The 20,719-nt window shown below is 32.9% G+C and overlaps 1 protein-coding gene across 2 annotated transcripts in view; it reads left to right on the top strand.

The window, feature by feature from the left end:
• LRRIQ1 (leucine rich repeats and IQ motif containing 1) overlaps positions 1 to 20,719 on the top strand; it is a 91,101-nt gene that overhangs the window by 62,566 nt on the left and 7,816 nt on the right. Inside the window, exon 23 of one of the 2 annotated variants that reach the window (XM_039387264.1) lies at positions 940 to 1,041. In XM_039387264.1, coding sequence (XP_039243198.1) covers positions 940 to 1,041 — 102 coding nt within the window. Of the gene's footprint in view, positions 1 to 939; positions 1,045 to 20,719 lie in introns of both variants that reach the window. The other variant, XM_039387265.1, reaches the window with a different exon arrangement.

Here is a 20,719-nt window from a genome sequence, read left to right as displayed (position 1 = left end):
TGCTCAGTGGCATACATACAAAACCCTATATGCTTTTACTCATCATTGTGCATCTGCTTTTGTTTCTATATTCTTTTCAGTCCCTTTTTTTTTTAATAACTGGCAGTTTATTCTGCACTGTGCTCAGAATTTTCACATTCCTTCTAATGCACTGTTTCCCTTGAGCTCCTACTTTCCTCCTATGCCAAGCAAAAAGTTCTTAGTTCACTTCAGAAATAATGCGTGAGAATCACCTCTCCTGACTTGTGGGTTTTACGTCAGTTTACCTTTTGTTAATTAAACTTTATATTTTTCTACCAGTGTAGGAACATGTCTTATCTAGATTTATATACAATTCTGTGCTCATCTTCGCTTCTTTGCAAAGTTTTCAAAATAATAGTTAAGAAACTAATCAAGATTTCATATTTTGGCATATAGATGAATCTATAGACTTCTGGGGTATTTTTTTATTCCAGTTAGGATGGGATATGGAGGAAGACTAGATTATTATCTACAAGTTGAGCCTGAAAAAATAAACTGTCTCCTTAATATTTTTTAGATATATATGTCTTGATTTAGACTGCTGAATCATTCTGGACCAAAGCTTTTGGAAATACTGCTTGGCATGGATCCTGTTAATATTTTTGCTTTAATTCCAAGCTTTAAAACTAGATTTTTTAAAAAAATATTTTCTGCAAATGTATGCTTTAGAGTTTATTTTTAATTTGGAGATGAGCAAACTAAAAGATCAACAGTGTTAAAATCCTACACAATAGTGACTTTGATTCTCAGTTGCATGTGTATTTATATTGCTTTATTTAGAAAGTGTAATCCTTTGTGAATATATAACCTACTTTTTAAGATATTTTCATTTATTAAGTGGCTAAAAGGTGAAAAATTGCTTGAAGGAATGAATGAGCCAGGTCTGACCTTTGATTTTAACTTGTTCTTGTCATCTAGACCCAGCTGTGCGCCTGGCGTTGTTCAAAAACAATGAAAATAAACATCTCCCTGTGAAATCACCAAGGAAGACACAGCCTATAAATGCTGGATACTTTGAAGGTATGAACAAGTATTTCACTTTATCCCAATGCATATAAGCATATATATATTGCAACGTCTTTTAAGCAAGCCTACTTGAAATGTAAAACAATATGCACAAATAGAAGAAAGCAGAAGTTTAATGTCCTTATCTGTTTCTGTGTATCTCAAGTTACAGCAGCAAAACATTTCAATTCATTGTGGAGGGCAGAGGGTGCTCCTAGAGCTTAATTCATATGGAGCTGGAGCCTAAATTATTTATTTATCATTTTTATTATTAAATCTTCATCATAAAAAATGTCAAAGCGTGTCACAGAGGTATAAAATACAAACCTTTAGAATAAAATTTTATAAATGAAATATCCCTTCGAATTCTTCATTTCATTGTCACCTTTTCTCAAGCTAACCATTAATTCCTGACAGTCCTTAATGTGTTTTTAGGAAGCTACTTTCATAGGTAGTCCCTAAAAAAACACCATTTGACATAAGATGAGGAAAGAAGCTTCAGCATGTAAATATAAAATTTGTTTTCAAAAAATATTTAAATACTGATGTAGCTCTTTCACTGTTGAAATTCATGCTCAGACTATCATTGGTTTCTGTAAAAAGGTCCTTCTTGTAAGAAGAAGGACCAGAGACATTGTTTGTATATATACTGTTTTGATTCCTTTGCAACTCAATAATGTGCTCGGAAAGTCCTCACCTCTATCTTTTTATCTTTTTCAAAGACATAATCATATGCTACCTGATCTATTCTCAATTCTACAAAGTAAAGTTACAAATGATACTGTATTAACGTTCACTGCATGAGGATAAAAATTAGAACATGTCCGAGACAGGTGTGAAATCAATCTCAATATACCCGAAGTGCGATTCAATCAATTAACCTAACTATATGAAAGCCCAGATTTGCCTAACATTCATGAGCCCATGCTCATATTTGTTTAGAAAAAAATCTTGGTGAATTCTGAAGAGGAAATATTTTTGCACTCTTATTGCCTTGTATCCAAGCATGAATTTACCTTGACTATAGAGAGTCTGTGTGTACTGTGATTGAGCATTCCCACTGTCTCATGTACGTTCCTGTGGCATATGCTTATATATGTCAGAATGCATCATATGCTGAAGAAACAGGACATGCAGACTGCCTGCAAAACACTGGATGTCCAAGCCTATAAATAGTAGTGTGAATGTTCAAAACCATGTCAGAGATAAGCTTGTTTAAAAGTTCAGTACCCTAAAGTCAGTGTAGGTTTAGTTTAGCTTTCCTGCCTGGAGACATTTCGCTTCGTTTTTAAAAGCCAATGTATGCATACTGAAATTACTTCTTGAATCTGTGGAGAGTAGGTAACAAGGCAGATCAGATATCAAAAGGCAAGCACATTAGTGGCATTCTCGATTATCTTTCATTTCAATGACCATTGTACTCCTTTGGCCAGCTAATAAACAGAGATTTTTTTCACCAGTCATGGATGCTCACATGCAATCTGCTGAACCTTCAATTCAGTCAATACTATTCTACTTGACCTAAATATAAAATTGTCCTTCTACCAGAGACATTGCTACTTCAGATGGTATGTCCAGAAAATACTAGGTTGTGAATTAGAAGCAGAGTGCAACACGGAGCATTTATGTATGTGAGATATCATCAGACAGAACTAGGAGTTTCTAAATTTAGATTTGGATAACACTTTGCATGTTATCTACTACAGACAAAAGCAGCTGCATGATAATTTCACAGAGGTGTATTATCAGTTACTTATTCCCTTGTTTCCCATTTCCCCTCTCTCACCTTTTGAGCGTTTCTTCCTCTTTTGCATGGAATAGCTTTCTTTGGGTCTGTTCTGCAATGGGAATTCTTTCTGTAATAAGGTAGTATGTTTTCACTCTGTATCCATAAATCTTGTGGATACCATATATTAAGAGAGAACACAGACCTGTCCTTTGCATGGTGGAAATAAACTTCCTCCATTCAAGCCCCTTAACCTTCACCAATTGGTAGTGAGTCCTTGGGTAGAAAATTTGAAGTCCAATCCATCTCCTTCATAAACAACTAAATAAAAAAATTAAAAAGGCACATTCTATATATTCCTTCTTTATTTCTTTAAATTGGGAAATGGGGGGGAAGTCATATGATCAACAGCAAACCAGCAAGTACACATGTGTTATCTGTTAAATAACAGAATCACTGCTTTTGAAAGGGGATGCCCTAGGAAGTGAAACAATTAGAACAGTTTTAGATTTTCAAACTGGAACACATCATGGTAATGAATATTTAAGAAGTAATCTAGTTAAAATGTACGATGAATTTCTTTTGTCTTTGTTATGTCTTTAGTTTTTGTGTAAAAGTACAAATAAGACAAAAAGAATAAAAAGACATGAGGTATAAAACTAAAGAGTGAAAAGGAATGAGTTTAATATCTGATGCTTGTGTGTTCCTGATATTATTATTCTGTTATAATTTGTCTTCTCATTTTCCTCTTACAGAAATTTTGGTAAGCTGATATGCAAAATGTTGGTAACAAATTTCAAAAATTTGTGCATAACTTTAATCCCATAGGATAATTCACATCTCTAATTTGACATACACATTGTAGGGAAATACATTTTCAAAACTTGAGCAACATAATAAATTTTTACTAAATTTTGGAAGAGTCATCATGCTTTACTCACTGATATTAGAAAAATACCCACAAGGGACCATTATTGCGCATTTGTATCACAATAGCACACAAAAGTTAGTCAGAGCCCCTTTGTATTACACACTTCATCAACAGCATGAGGAAACATTGTTCTGACAGACAATAGCTTACCATTTAAAAATACAAGGAACACGTGAAGGCACAAACCATGGGAATGTAATTCACTGCATCTTAGTGGATATGTACATGTGTATACATGTGTATGTGTCAATACATATACGTACAATACATGTGTTTCTGGTCAGACAAATATATAAGCAAATACCATGAGTATTTGTAGGTATAATAATTCAATAAGCATAGCACTTATGCCTTTTTATTTGTGTATTTTGAAAGGAAAGTAAATTATGAACGATTACTCTCTGTGTAATTACTAGTATCAAAATGCATTTTGTAACCCTAACACATTCTATCAGATGCTGTTTCAGATTCTTTAAAATTAATTTAATGCATGTGATCATTGTATAATAGAGATTCATTACAACTATTTAAATAAGTAATATATTTGAGTCATGATTTTATATTGTGACATTAACTTGAGTAGGTTGTAAAGTAAGCCACAGAATATGCAAGTGTAAATATGTATTTACTGTTTCTCGTAACAAACTATACCCTGATCAAAAACCTGAAGACAGATGAAAGCCTGACTTGATGTACTTTCACTTCTCATAATTTGCTGGATGTTTTCTGGGATTATGTATGTTACAGTGCTTTCTTTGGTATGTTTCCATCTTGATTGTTGAGTTTCAGTTAGTGTCAGGTACATGACAAACAAAATATGCCTGCTTTAATGAATATTCTGTTTTAATGAATATTCTTGGAGGTTTTTTTGTGGTTTTTAGATGGTGACATTTCAAAGATCTCAGACTCCTGGAAACTTTATAAGGAACACAGATAATTGTCATAATTTCCTATTCTGCATCAAAACATATTTTTTAGAAAGCTTTATGACTGCTTCTCCTCTTTTTGTCTGGAGGCTGTTCCAGTTACTAATTTAACGTCAAATAGTCTTGACAATTTTGGATAGAGTAGATCAGGAATTGAAGGAAGAATCTATCCTTGACTCCTTCTCTTGGGCAGTTCCAATTAGTCCTGGCTGAACATGTAAGAGAGCATCTTTGCCATCTGTGGGTCTGTAATTACAAGATCTGTAATTTCATTTACACAGAGGAAGGATACTGATTTTTCCAGCCAACAGTGTGAATGCTTAGTCCCAGTACAGCAGCTCAAAACTAAAGAAGGAGCCCTAAGGCCTAACACATTGTTTTTGCTACGAGCTTTGGGAACAGTATATGTCTTTTTGGGTCCTCTTTGATCCAGCTGCCTCAGCAGTTTTGGTGGGTTATCCAAATAATTTTTTTTCAGTGGAATGGGAAGCTGGATTCCAATCTGCAGTAGATCAACTGAGAGTCTGATCAAACTATCCAAGTATTATTTGTGTATGATTCCCTTCATTTCACAGAATTTCATAGAATGTTCCCTACTTAATTTTGTAGGTTAGGTGATTTATTGGCATATATAGTATATCTATTTTTAGTCATATCCGTATCCATCGGTGAAGTGGAAACAGTTTACTTTGACTTCACCCAGAAACATGCACAATGATTTATGCCTGGAACTTTAACTATTTTAAAAATATGTTGGACTGTGTTGTCAAGATATGTTTGCTGTAGTTTGGGAACCTGTAGTTCTAATTGGCAGTACTGTATTTCCTGTCATTTTATGCTCATTGGTGACTAAAGAAAATGTAATGGATATAATGTTAAGACAGATTTCATCAATACAAATTTGATAATGAATAGGTTATGCTTTCTCAGGTGGCTTTTAATTACAGCAGTATTTATTCATTTCTGTTTAAATTGTCAGTAGAAATAACATTTATTTTTCAAGAATAAGAGGTAAAATGAGCTTGTGATTATGTCATATGATTGGAAGATAAATATCAAGGAATCTATTTAGTCATCTGTTTTCCAGCTGATAGTTATATATAATTATGAAACTCCTTGTAGTCTAAAGTGAAAAAAATTGCAAAAAATTCTTATATATTATTATTACTAGCGATAATTAAAAATGCAAATGTGAGACTTCAGAAAGTGGTACTTTAAGGTTATCTTTTTAGTTAATTTTGTGAGTTCATTAAAATATTGTTACATAATGATCAACCTAGTTTCCTAGATTTTCTATATTACAAAATATGAATATATTGAAGAAAAGGTATATATGGTATTTAATAGAATTTATATTGATTCAAATCACTGATGCTTTTAAATATCTGTATGACAGTTAAGAGAAGGTAATGAGACTGTAATGCTAATACTCATCTTTTTACAGGCTTTAAATGTTTTGATGTTTGTTATTTAAGAGCATTTAAAAAGACAATGAACTATAACTAATAATTTGTGTTACTGTTTTCACCTTTTAGAAATTATCTATTTTCAATGGCATCAACTCCCAGGAATAGCATTGTTTGTAAACATCCATTTCTAAATTAAGTCATCTTTTATTGAGCCGTGGTCTGTAAAGGATTAATAACCACATTTGAAATCTGGCTTGCTGCAATTCTATGACTTGAATTGCCATATTTACATTAAAATCTAATTATTACATATCTCCCAGACTTTAAATTTGTATGCCACATTAGGGAAGAAGTTTCTAAACCATACAGCACTGACAAAAATGACAGAATAATGCATTTTCAGAGAATATAAGATCTGTCCTGACATGTGATGAAAATGTGTTACAGGAACCTGTATTGTGGAAGGGGATCTGTCTTTTAAAATCAGAATTCTGTGGCTTTGTTTCTTATTATTTAGTTTGAGCTCGCACAACAGAACTCTTGCATTGAAATATTTTCTCATTTTAAGGAATTAATGGCTCTCCACCAGCCCTTAAACATGTAAAATGAGTAGGTTACTTGTGTCCAGTACATCCAAAAAGAGCCAGGATAAAATAAACATAAGGAGTTGGATATCTTGGAAAAAATCTGTCATGGGTTTGGGTTAATCATCTCCAGAAGAAATTCAACTTGATGCCTGAAATGTAAGACTTCTTGGAGAAAGCAGTAAAGCCTGAGGCAGTGTTGATCTGAAGGACTGCTCTCCATGGGTCAGAGCTGCTCTGCTGGCAGAGTGCAAACCCAGTTCACAACAGCGGTACACTGAAAAGTTGTAAAAGACTGCAGGGGCCTTACAGTGCACGCACTCAAGCTTTGGTTACATACTTCTGGTGGCCCAGTTTCTTATTATAAAATAAAACTGAAAAATAAAATCTGTGCCTAATTTTCTAGCCTCCTGTCCATCAATGATAGTGTAGGATTTTTTCAGTATTTGTGGAATGAAGCGATCCTGAAATTATGTTAAAAATAAATATGTAAAACATCATTTATGTGCGTTTATGCAGTGCACTTCAGTGTCTGATTATTTATAAATGCTGTAGCCATATGGCATTTTTATTAATATTCTTGTTTTTTACATTCAATTACAAAACCTAAGCAAAGCAAAACAAAACAAAAAGAAAAGAATTATCTATTCACTTGAAGTTCCTGAACAGGAGGCATTTGCCATGTATACATACCAACTTACTATTATGAATTTTCACTGTGATTCTAGTCTTCAGGGTTCATGAATATATACGGTAAAGGTTTCTGACCACATATTTCACCTGCCTGTGTACTATCTCTTTGTTCTTGACTCTGCTATTTTGCAGACTGTTATAATTTGTGGTGTTACAAGGATTCTTTTAGTGCATCAGATTTAAATGTGGTCTCTAGGCTAGCAAGCATGATTTTCCAGCAAACTTGCAAATCTAGGATTTTATACCATGTATAGGGAGTTACCTGTCCTTTCATAACATACTAATTTACCAGTTTTTACCAGCCTAAAAGGAACTGCACTTAAGAAAAAAAATCTTATTGTTCTTTTGTTAATAACTACCCAGTGATGACTTCAGTAGGAATGAGATTTCACCCAAAATGTCATCAGAATTGAAAACTATTTTTTCTCCTTGTTGAATAAGATGACGTAATAGTTCAGATAGTTTTATTTTCATCTTCTGAGATTCTACCTTTCTTTTTTCTCATTTCCTTGTCATTTTATGTCCAAAATATATGTAGTGTAGGTATCTGCATCTCAGCAATGTACAGGTAAGCAAGTTGATGCCACAATCAGATCCACAGCTTTTAATACTGCATAAGGCAATCATTTTAGATTAATAGATCCCGGAGTACCGAAGCATTTCAAATCCTTTTTCATTTGACCATTCAGTGACCTGATAACTATTTCCTGTCCCTAAGTAAGGTCGTGACCCAGGTCTTAGAGTGCAAAAGACAGATAATTTTAGCAACAAGTTAAATCCAAAAGGATTTGGTTGGAGGGGTAAGGGAGAATAGGTTTGGCTAAATTCCTCTAAAATAAAGTGTTACAGCACTTGGATTTAGCATGTCTAGTTAAAACTAATTGTTGAATTTGTTGCTGTCTGTTTGGATGCCTGGGGAACTGTAGTCAATATTGGTGTGGTTTGTTTATTTGCTTTGCATTTACTGAGCAGTACCCAATATTCTTCTTTACACTTCAAAAAAACAATTGCTAATAAAGAGGTCATTAAAAGTGCATTTTCAGATATATTCAAAGCATTTTCCAAAGTGAGTGTTTCAAGCATTAAAATCATATTGCTATGCAAATAATTTTTTAACATAGGCTACCGAAAGTGGAGACTCTGTGTCTGTAAAAGTATCATGAATGTTACATTGCACAAATGTTCCTCTTGCAAAAGAATTTCCATTTAGTATGATGCTATGAATAAGGAATATAATGCATCCTTAGAAATATTTTATAGGTACACATCTTGCTTCAGCTAGAATACATGACACATTTTAAGTCACAATTAAAGAAATGTTTCCTTTAGCTATAGATTTTAATAGCAATAACTCTGCATTACTTTAAACACTTTCAGAGATGAGTTAAAGGAAGCCCTTCATACCAGAGCTTTTAATTAATTTGAAAATGTAATTGATTAAACTTCACTTTAAAGGAGTTTTTTTTCCTATTCTGTAATGGGAACTATGGTGTTATGAAGAATTAATACTATCAATGAGGTCAGAGATCTACAGCATTCCAGGGAGGCCATTTTCATGAGTGTAATGTTAAATACACATTGAAGTATCCTTCTGTTTTTATAACTAATGATGTTATTGTTCAGATGCATCATATATTTTGGTAGTGTACAACATTTTTCAAGCAAAATATTAAAATAAGACTCTAAAATTGAAATATAGATATTCAAAATTTTATGCTGTTCAATACTAACAGCAAAATTCTACACCCTTTACAATTTTCATGTAATCTAGAATATTTAATGTGTGGTGAACATAGATGATTTTACAAGGGATTGCAAGTAACTCAAATATTTTAATGAAAATGTAAACTATGCAGTGATATCTGCGTAACTTTTATGCTGTGTTATTTCTATAATGTGCATCTTGCAACTTCATAACTTTGTGGTTCAATTCTTATCAAAACATGTTAGCAGTTGCTTGAAATTCATAGGTTTGTGCTGGTTTGATGCATGCACTGCAGATATTTTATCTGTGATATACTTGTGAGTATAAAAAAGGTAGAAATAGTGAATTTTTCAGTTACACAGATAGATAGATAGATAGATAGATAGATAGATAGATAGATAGATAGATAGATAGATAGATAGATAGATAGATAGATATGGTTTTTTTTTTCTCATATTCCCAAGATGGGCTGCAGAGATAATGTTTTTGAATAAAATTTTGTTTATGTGACATTCTAGAATAGTTCTTTGCAGGTTTATTGTCATGTTACCAATCCAACATGGTTGTGATTTCATAAATTACCACATTTGTAGAATCTTGTAGTAACCCAGGCCAGACAATGAGATAAAGAAATCCAAGTACCCAGACAAAAGAACTTCACTTTTGCAATCATCATTAAACAAGTATATTATGAATAACTGATTTTTTTAATGGTTTCTAAATGCGCATTGAGTATCAGGCTTACTAAGACCCTGACGGTAAAAAGACATTTCCCTAAGGCACTTGCATGCTTTTTGTTTTCCAATAAGAAGCAAGCTCAGCAGTTTTCTCTTTATGAAGAGACCAAGGATATCTCTTGTCAAGGATAGAATTTGACTTTTAAAAAGGAGTAATTTAAACTCTACTCTGTGTTTTTAAGTTAAGTGTACTGAGTATTTGCTTAGTACCTGATGTATATTTTGTAATTGAGAAATTAGCAGTGAATGTGAAAAGAAAGGAAGCTATGTGCTACTAAGCCAGAAAGTTCTGATTTAACCTACCAATGACCTGGCTTTGTTTGTTCAGATGACAGTTCTAAAAGTGTGCAGAGAATATTCCCTTTTAATACAGTTATTTGCCGCAAGCCGTGACCTCACTGCCTGTCAGGGAGCAGGTCTGAATTGGCCCTTTCTCTGATATCGTGACATTGCTTCTGTTGCCTCGATTGTGACCTCTGATTGCATGATACCCCTGAGAGTTCAATTTAATAAGCGTGACTCCTGACTCTTAGCCAGGTCTGCCTTCTTAGATTTTGTCAGAGTCTACTTGTAGTCTGCTCTACATACACTAAAATACTGCATAGGATGTCATCATACTATGTGAGCTGTGTGCACTGTATTCAAAATTCTCTTTCTAACATCTTTCATTTATTGCAAATGAAAATGTTTATAAAATCCTTCTTGGAATAAATTTTAGAAGTTGCTTCTTCCACATATATGGCTGCTTGGGATTTTTGGGGTTTACACCTTTGTATAAATCGTTACTATTATTTCACTATATTACTAAGCATGTGTGTTATCCATGCATCATACTAATTTCTTGCTTTGAAATTTGTTTTATTTCCCCTATGAGAGTGTTACATATTTCTATGACTTCCCATCAACAGTATGATTGTTCATTATAGAAATAGGGGCAAATCTCTTTTTCTTGGTGCATAATTAATACAGTCACACAAGACAGTATTGGTGAGCACCCAGAACACTGTAAGATGTAGTTATCCAGGACCAGTCAGGTGAAAGCTGAAGAATCTCTTTGGAATTCAGGAGAAGGTGAGTAGAATTAAGACTTTTTAAATACCATTGAAAATAAGGTATCCTTGTTTTAGTGGTGATTTTGCTACATCATTGCATTCTTTTCTCCTCTTTTCCTCCTCTTCTAGCCAGAATGCTAAAGAAGAGTCTGTTCTGAGACCTGGATGCCTTGAGGGTGGTGATGCTATTCAGATATTTCTCCAGTTTTAGTACCCCTTGATGCATTCACTGAACCACAATATGGAGAAGTTCAAAGATTTGAAAGAGAATTTCAAGAACTGTGGTACAAGTTACAGACGAGTTTCTGTATTTACTTACATGCATTTTCTGTATTCTCATTGCAAATATGTATACATTTTTCTAGCCTCTCTATCAGTACCTCTAACACAGTGCTTCCAATCAATTTATTTATCTTTTCAGAAGAGCAGAAAAATCTTGCTGAAGAAAATAATTCTTTGTACTCACGTCTCTAGTTAAATTAAAAAAAATTCTGTAAATATTACCATTTAATATTTCTCTATTTCTTCAAGTGCCTTAAAGAGTTCTGTCCATCTTTTCAATCAGATTACTTTATATTAAAATTGTCGTATCTTGTATGAAAAGGAAACTACATTGGAATCTTTCTTACAAAAGAGGTTCTATATAAGAAAAAAGTGTATATTTTCTTGTTACACTCAAACTTGACAATGAAATGCTATCATTCTGCTTCATGACAGTTACTGTTACAGTGGAAGCAAAATCTTGGTTTGGGCAGTTAAATTATGTTTTGACAAATTCCCGTGTACAATTATACAATTTTATTAACTTCATTTAGTCTATAAGGTTTTAAAACTCATAATCATCTGTTTCCTTCTTCTGTATTAAATAGTATAAGATTAGCTACTGAAGTTCCTTAATCTTACGTGGGAGTTTGCTTACCTAATTGGAATTTATGGGATTTCAGTCCTTTCTGGATCAGACCTTAATGCTCTATAAATTCCTATTTGCAGGAACTTAGATCATCAGCTGCAAACAAGTGAATAACTGTTTTAACCTGTTGTTGTGCAACAGGTAAACCAAATTACACCTTTAAGTTATGTCTGTATTAAAAGCTTTTGCAAATGTAAATAGAATGCACATGAGGCAAGTTCACCTATTTGGAATCATTATGGTATTTAACTTTTTCCTTCCTTTTCAAACAAATTTTATATATATATATATATGTATATATACAAAATATATATGTAAATATCAGTGAGTTGGAAAGTTTGGTAGCAAGTTTAGCTAAAAAGTTTAGTGAAAAGAAACTAATTTAAACACATCTAGTCTGAGAATAAAATGTTTACACTCAAGATTAAAGGTGGTTAAATTATGTTCAGAAATTGAACTGGAGGTTTTGTTTTAATTTTCACTTTAAAAAATAATTTTAATAAAGATCTAAATAAAATTCTATAAAAGGAGGAATCAGTGCTAATTTATTCCTATTTCAACTCTGATTTCTTCATTCAGTGAGGTGAATCATTCAAACCTTCTCTGCATGGATAGAAAAAAACCTGTGCCATTGTAACTATAATTGATCCAAAATCAATATAATTAAGTCGGTTCCATACCCGTGGGGCTGAATACTCTTGTTGGTTTCTCTAAAATGATACACTGTGTTTCAATTCTTGCTTTTTTTCCATGTGTTTACAAGCTGAAAATTTCAGTCCAATTAGTCAAGAAATCTATAAAAATACTAAGCTCTTTGAGACATAGGTATTGAGAATTAACCTGGGGCAACTTGTAGGCAAACTGTGGATTTGTTTTGCTTTTTTTACCTGACCTTCTTTACAAATGAAAATTCCATTTCTTTTAATAGATCTATAAGACACAATTTCTGATTGTTTAATTTCTTCCATGATATCAACCACTTAAGTATAACCTAGTGAGAAGAATTAGTACTTTTATGTCTATATTTATTTATAGACACTCATAAACTCATAAGATTAGTGTTTATGGTTATATCTAAGCTGGATGTAAATATATAAGAATTGCACACAATGGGGGATGAACTCACTTTAGATGTAGAGTTTTAAGAAAAAGAACCATGTCTATCTGAGACTTTTTTTTTTCATTTAATTCAATGAGCACAAGCCTTGTTTATACAATGTTTGACATAATGACAGGCCTGATCTTCAGTGGTACCTCTTGGTTTTGCTATAGAATAAATTAAACAGCAGGCTTGTACTTAGTCTCTGTAGGCTTTATGTGTGTATTTGACAATGTAAAGTAGTTCTGCTGTTATGCATTACTGCAGTGACAAAGCTGTGAATTGTCAGAGTATGTTCATCAAATACTAACAGGTATTTCAAGTCAACATCAGAAAGTAAGCCAGAAATAGTTTTGCCCAAACAAAATAAAACCTTTTAAATTGCAAAATATATGATATTTTGATAAATCATGTATATCATATGAAATTCTATAGATAGAATAGATAACCAATTCATAGGTATTCGTAATTGAATTACATATTGACATTCGTACAATAATTTCATTATTTCCCTTACAGTGTTACTCTGCACTGAAAAGTACCAATCATTTGTGGTACTTGTGCATGTCACGTGTGTTGATGAACTTGAGTTCTTAAAACAAGTTCTTCTATTATTCAGATAACTATCTAGAAAAAATGTTTATTCTCAAGAGTAAACATAATACTTTTTTTAAGATGTAAATTCCCAAGGATGGTCCTGTGCAGGGTTAAGGAGTTGGACTCCATCATCCCTGTGGGTCCCTTCCAACTTGGTTGTTTTGTGATTCGGTGATATTTAATTACTTGTTCATAAAAACTATGAGACAGTTGTTAATGTGGTGTAAGTCAGCTTTACTGACTAAGTTTGTGCTGCTCCTGAGTAATGATTTTCTTTTTTGTTTCTTCTTAGTAGTTGGCATGTGTCTTCTTGTCACACGGAAGCTTCAAATTTTTATTTTGAACAATGTTTTGTTGGGTTTAGATTCTTCAGTCCCTTTCTTGTATGTTTAAGCCCTTCAGTACAAACAAAACCTACTTTAATGGTTGTCACACTCAATAAAAATTGATTGTATTTTGTAATTTTTGCCCTCTTTATAGGATACAACGTAGTAGTTAGACCTCCTGCACTCTTACAAAATGTTCCCTTGTATTTGTTATTTTGAGAATGCCTTTGGAAGATCTTATGTCTTAAATAATTTTGCTTGGTTTATTGAATTTAGAGAAAGGTATTCCTCTGGCTTGGACTACATACGAAGTGATAATCTTTTCTTACTTGGGAATACTGTTTCATTATTGAGCAACTAAACACTTCTGTTGAAGTTCTTGATTGTTTCTGTCATTTAATTTTAAGAAGTGGGAATGGATACAAATAAAATATAAAAAAAAATATATTCTGTAAAAACGGGGGGGGGTTATATTTTGCATATCTTTTCTCCTGAACAGTATAAAATCCTCTTTTCAATTGAGAACATCCATCATTAGGGGGATTTATTAATTCCCAAAGATTATGAGAAAAACTAGAGATACTGTACTAGGCGGATTTGGGAGTTCAGACAGAAATTATATGAGCATGTAGACAGAAAAGATAAACAAAATAGGCTCAATCTACTTCCATTTTATTTCTACCTTACAATTTCTGACGGATAACTAAGCATGGAAATGCTGAACATACTATTTCTAAATTTTTTTTTGCTCCCCTTGATGTCTTTGGTTCTTCAAGGGTCTTGACTATCCAAAGTTATCTCTGGATAACTCTTGCCTGTTCTCCAAATTTACTTCTCAGCAATGCTGTTGATGAGATTTGCCTGTGCTGAGTGACTGAAGGGAGTACTATGCAGACTACAGGACACCTTGTTCATAGAAGACTACACGAAAGAATAATGTGAAAGTATGTGCATCATACAGGCATAGCGGTGTAAAGCTTTTGTGTGCTTTTTGAACTTGTAAGCACCTGAGTGGATCCTGGAAGCATGCTGATTGTGGGTAGAAGTAGTTTACATCAGTAATTTTTCTCTCTCTGTGCATGTGGGTAGAATATCACCTCTTTAGTTTCGTCATTTTTGTAGAGCTGACGTTTGGTTTTGGCAGGGTTGGTTTTGGGGTTTTTTTTAAGAAAGAAACCAACTTAACTTTTCAAGCATGAAGCAATTCCATGTTGTTTCTCAAGCTATATGTACAAGAAGTCTGCTCTTGGGTGTCTGGACTGAGAAATGTTATTTCTGTTCTTTTTAGTTGGATTGCAACTTCTATTTGTTAATGTTTTGGGAACCTGAGGAGCCCATGTGTGAGCATGTGTCTGTGTATGTAGGTGGATGCTGAATTACCAAATTTTTTTATATATACTCTTCATCCTATTTGTGGTTATTTATTTTACATTTATTTCTGAATAAAATACAATCTATCTTCTCTTTCACCACAGTTGTTTATTATAATATTGCCAAAATATGTGTCCAGTGTACTGGGGCTGAAAAGTTTGGATACCTTCAATACTTGCCTTAGTACAAAGAATATTACACAGAATGGCTGATACATTTTATCTAAGTAGAGTCAATGACTATATAGCATTTAATCAATAATTCAGTAAAATTCAAAATCATAGAGTCAGTCACCAGCATTTCCAAACTTGGAAGGTTTCAGAGAAATTAGAATCTTAATATTTCCAGATGTTTGTGCAGTTTATTCTCCTACTATTCTTCTGCTTTTCTAGGGTAAAAAACTTGCAATGGCTTTGTTATTCACTGGCATTAATATAAATAACCATAACTATATATCTAATTCCAGTGTTAAATGACTGGAATAGCATTCTGAAGAAATACACCAATTTTTCTGTGTATTTCCTTGATATGAATGTGTTTCAACAATAGTCTATATAACTCTGAATATAATGGTTTAAATGCTTTAATTAAATTAATCAGTTTAATCAAATGGCAGGATATTGTTTTGTTTTCTGGCTCATTTTTTTAGAGAAACAGGGAATCTCATACAATCTGTTAGAGAGTGTACACCTGTATTAAACCAGTGCACTACTGTTCCTTTACTTTTCTTTGCATCTCTATGACTTATTTTTAATTGACCTAAGTAATCTATTCTTACATTATTACTGTTATTAGCCCTCCACTATGCAATCCCTACATCTTTCCCCAAACAGATCTTCAAGTTTTTGTCCCAAAATTCACTTCCTGAATCAGATTCAAACAGTTACAAATTAGCAAAAAAATGAAATCAGCAATTGCCAATGTTGTAGCTTCCTGTACACACTAGATGAAATAGTGCTTTAGGTTTATACATCAACTCAGAGAGGTGTCATATGTCTTAGTTATAGAAGATAAATGAGAAATTGTATTTAACATAAATGGAAGAGTACAGAAAGTGGTGACAGTTGGATGAATTGTAAGGAACAGTATTTATGCTGCCTTGATGTCAGTGCTAGGAAAATGAAGCTCATGAAGCTATTCAAGTGGAAGTGTACCATGTTCACAAGAAAAGACATAAGCCTTTTAATATGGAGCAGTAGTTTGCAATGGATTTGTGTGATCAGAGGGTTGCAATAGAAGAGGGTAAGTAATCAGGAGATACTGGGAGAACTTCCTAGACCCCATTGTGACATGAATAGAGAAAAATAACTTTAAGGGAGGTGTCTTAAAAGTACACTGTTGAAGGTAAGACTTGGATTTGCTTCAGTATAGGGAAAGGAACAAATTGAGCATAAACAGCATGCTAGGGATAAATACCAATTACTACCAATAAATAGTAGTAGTGCTACATTCTGCAGAGGCAGGAACAAGTAGCAAAATAGAAAATAATTTGGGGGAAGGTCCAAGTATGAAATCCTATTTTCCTTGAATTTAGAAGCTGAAATTTGTACTGTTTCAGTGGTTTAGGAATCTCAACGAAAGGGTTCAGCTTTTGCATAATCTAATATGTTAGATTATAATAAAGACATCAAAGAGAGAACACAGAAAGCACAGGCTGAAATATGATAACCACTGAAGCAGAATGAACTAGTAGATGAAGAGATTGTACAAGAGAAGGAGGTTTGCAGTATAGTAGATCTTATTTGTAGTCTGAAAAAATAATAAATACCTAGCAAAAAGGGGAAGAGGGCACTAGATTTAGGGGAAAAAAAACTCCATTTTTTTTCCCTTTCATTATTTACTTTTATAATTTTTGAAAGACATTCTCATTTACATTGATCAGTGCTGTCATGTTCAAAACTCCTTATTATGTAAGTGATAAAGCATTTTTAAGCGTCAAAAAATGTTGGTCATCACCTGATGTGATATTCTTGTGACAAAATCCTATTTCATCTTTTATTCAGCTGTGAACTCACTCAGACACTACTATAAATATTTTTATTTCATTAATTCTGGTCCTAGAGTTGGAAGTCAATTTAGTCAAAAGTCACTGAGATGAAAAAGTAGCTTCTGTTATAATCTAATCCTTACAGGATAGCTATGTCACAAACAAGTTTCTGTGGTTTTAAGGTAGAAATTTATGTGCCCCACTATCTGAAAATTCCAGACCTGAGTTGTAGATAAACATTATCTGGAGCTATAATTTTTGGTAAAAAGAACTCTGAACCATTTACTGCCACATGGTACTACCAACTGCCTGGAAGTCATATAGATCTTGCTACTATAAATGTATTCACTGAATACCTGTAAGCATGCTAAAGACCACGCTAAATACCATTCTTTTTCCAAAACAGTCTGGGGCCTGTAGTGATTGCTATGTAATGCTTAGGTGTATTTAGTGACAAAGTAGACTTCTGACAAATGTGTCAAGCTTTGTGTGGAAAAAAACAAATTCTTCTCATTTCTCTTACATTCTACTGTAAATTTCTGGGAGGTTTTAGGAGTGGACGGGGGGGGGGGGAGCTGTTTATTATTATTGTTATTTTCCTGTCTGTTTCCAAATATCCACTTTTTACCTTAATAGCAAGCACAAATCATGTAGTTCTTACTTTCTGTTCTGTATGTCTTATATAGACTGTGACAGAAATAATGCCTTTTTTTTTTTGTTGATTGACATAGAAAAATGAGATAAAAAGTTATAATTTAGATTTGGGATTTCAAGATAGTTTATAAATGTGTATTATGCACATAACTGTATAGAAGACAGGAGAAATAAATTCTGTATAAATATATTAAGGGTATATATAATTTATATATTATTTATATAATATACAAATATTTCTTGTATAATATATAGTATACATAATTATATAAATATATAACACTTACATAATTTTAATTTTCACTAAGAATATTTGTTTTAGAGCTTGTACATTCAAACACAGGCTTACATACACACACCCTTATAATATATATTGCTGACCAATAATTTATGCCAGAATACTGACAGAGGAAAAATCTAATGCATTAATAGCACAGACAATAATTTTATATCCAAGCTCAGCTACTTAAGGCCTATATTAAGAACACCTTTTCCAGAATACATATTGAGAAAATTAACTCTGGTCACAGATTTTTTTTATTAAGGGAGGAAAACTTAGAATGCTCAAGAATTTCCAAGCCCTTCTTTCGCATTGTAGGTCTTAAGTTTCGTAGTCTCTTACTTTATTTGTATTGTACTCTATATGAAGCAAGTTTTGAAGTGAATGAAATCACCCTTTTAACTCAAAATTTGAAAGGCTGGATACGGTGCAGACTTCTCCACACTTCTCTCTGTATCAAGAAACATATGACATAATAAAGTTAGACCTTTTATCTACCCATCATCAACAAATATATTTGAAAAAAAAAATTTGTGTGTTGAATCAGGGTCCTTAGCGTCCTCTTGCATATAAATTGATGAAGAGTACAGTAGCTAACTGGGATTTACACCGATCAGGATTGGTACAGTCATATTGTTTCAGAGCACACCCAGCAAACAGATTTGGCAGACGAAGGATGAGATTTTTCTGGATCACAAAGTTCAGGTTCTTACAGGTTTGCATGTGGATTTGGTGACCTAGAAAAGAATTTGTTACTTTCCTGTAATACTAAGTTCCAAGGATATTTCATATGTCCATGCTTTTCTGAGTTCTCTCTATTTGGATGCCCAAATTTTGTAGGAAATTGCCAGTAGGTGGCCCTGAATGCTTCATTGTATCTGGCCTAAGTACACAATATGTGTGTGGATGATTAATTGGCAACACCTAAAAATTATTACTGTATTAATGCCAAATGTAAGACAATTCCAATCTTAAATTATTAATGTGTGTGTCATGTATTAAAAAAAAAAAAGTCAGAAAGATTGAATGCTTAGAAGCGATAATGTAATGAGGGTATGATACTTGAAATACCTCTGAAATTAATTTGGGTTTCAGTGGAGTTGTGCCTTCTTTGATGTATTTCATTTTTCTCTGGTAGTCTAAGAGTTGTCCACATTTAACAATTAAAGATTATGGCTCTGATCCATTTCAAAGATGCAGATGCTTACAGCTCTTTGGAACTTCTGTGAGTGTTAGTACTTCTACAAAATCAGGTCCAGGTTTTTAAAAGCCTATAGCCCTAATGTAAGAAAGCTATCAAGCCAATGCATGTTAATGATACTGATTCACCAGATTCTCAAACACATGTTGTTCATAAGTGGAATAGAAAAGTGATAATGCAGTGCTTTACTTCATAACATAGATATTTTTTCATAAGAATTAAAAAGAGAGGTGTTACTATTAAAAAGTAAGAATATGAGTACATTCCAAATAAGAAAATAGAATACAGTGTTCTACAGCATTATAAACAAATTATTGAACAGTGTCTGCCCATTTGGAAAAAAAAGTCACTATTAACACTAATATGGAACAAGAATATTCTCTCTATATAGCATATATATGTGCATATATGCTATATATATGCCATATATATGCTATATATATGCACCCTATTGTGTGCACTTTTATCTTGGTTGCTTTCTTGTTTGAATTGTGTTTCAGTCATTAACAAGGAAAAATAAATACAAATAAATTAAAATAAAATTTTATTAAATAAAACCAATTGTGTTTCAAACATAGTTCAATCAAAAATTGAAACTGCAACTAAGGAAAATTGTTTTAAATCATTTTTGAAAGTAACTTGTCAAGCTAAAAGTATTCTTTTTTTTTGTAAGTTTTGTCATAGATTATTATGTGTTCATCTTCTTTCAACACACAGACTCAGATGTAAACTTCTAATACTGTTTTTAAATTTAAATCCCCTATGTTGATTTCCCTTTTAATGGATGAAAAGATAGCAAACACTTTAATAAATGCATAAATAATACCGATTCAGAAGTAATTATCCTAAGGAAGATGGTAACACTGGAACAACTTTTCTGTAAATACAAATAAGAAAAAAACTAAATATAATTTCTTGGGAGATTATTCCTCATTGGAGAACATATGTAGAAGGCTCAGTCTCCAGGACTGCTCTTATGAAGTCACACAGAATGTGTCTTACTCTTGTTATAAATCAGCACCTTTCTTAAATGGAGAGCTGCAAAGGTACCAGTGTAGTTGTGGACTTGGAACCTATAAATTTCAAAATGTTAAGGTTAGAAAACTGTACTCCTGAACCAGGAGCAATATCACAAACTTAGAAAAGAAGAAATAGTTCCCACTTTAATAAAGGAAGGTGATGAACTGTGTAATTAGAATTCTTTAATATTTGGCACTGATTACGCAATTCACTGCTTGACCTTTTTAATCAACCCTCACAACCTCATTTGCGTAGATAGTGACTGTCCATCCAAGCTTTTCATTTTCTGTCTTCCTAGGGAGATACAGGAGATCAGCTAAGGATAAATTCTTCTGCCTAAGTTCTGGTCCATGACTGACTAGCAAGACATATATGACTTTATATTCTGGACCAGGACCTTGCCTAATTTTATTGGTGTAACTATGGCCTTGACAATTGAATACGTTCAGCCTTAGGAATGGATTTGGTTTGGATAGGGATTCCCT

This window comes from Pipra filicauda, unplaced genomic scaffold (assembly GCF_003945595.2).
Source record: "Pipra filicauda isolate LSUMZ 115617 unplaced genomic scaffold, ASM394559v2 scaffold54_size4384275_pilon, whole genome shotgun sequence".
Taxonomy (NCBI): Eukaryota; Metazoa; Chordata; class Aves; order Passeriformes; family Pipridae; genus Pipra; species Pipra filicauda.
The sequence above is the reverse complement of the archived record's forward strand: the minus strand, read 5'-3'. Positions and strand labels throughout refer to the sequence as shown.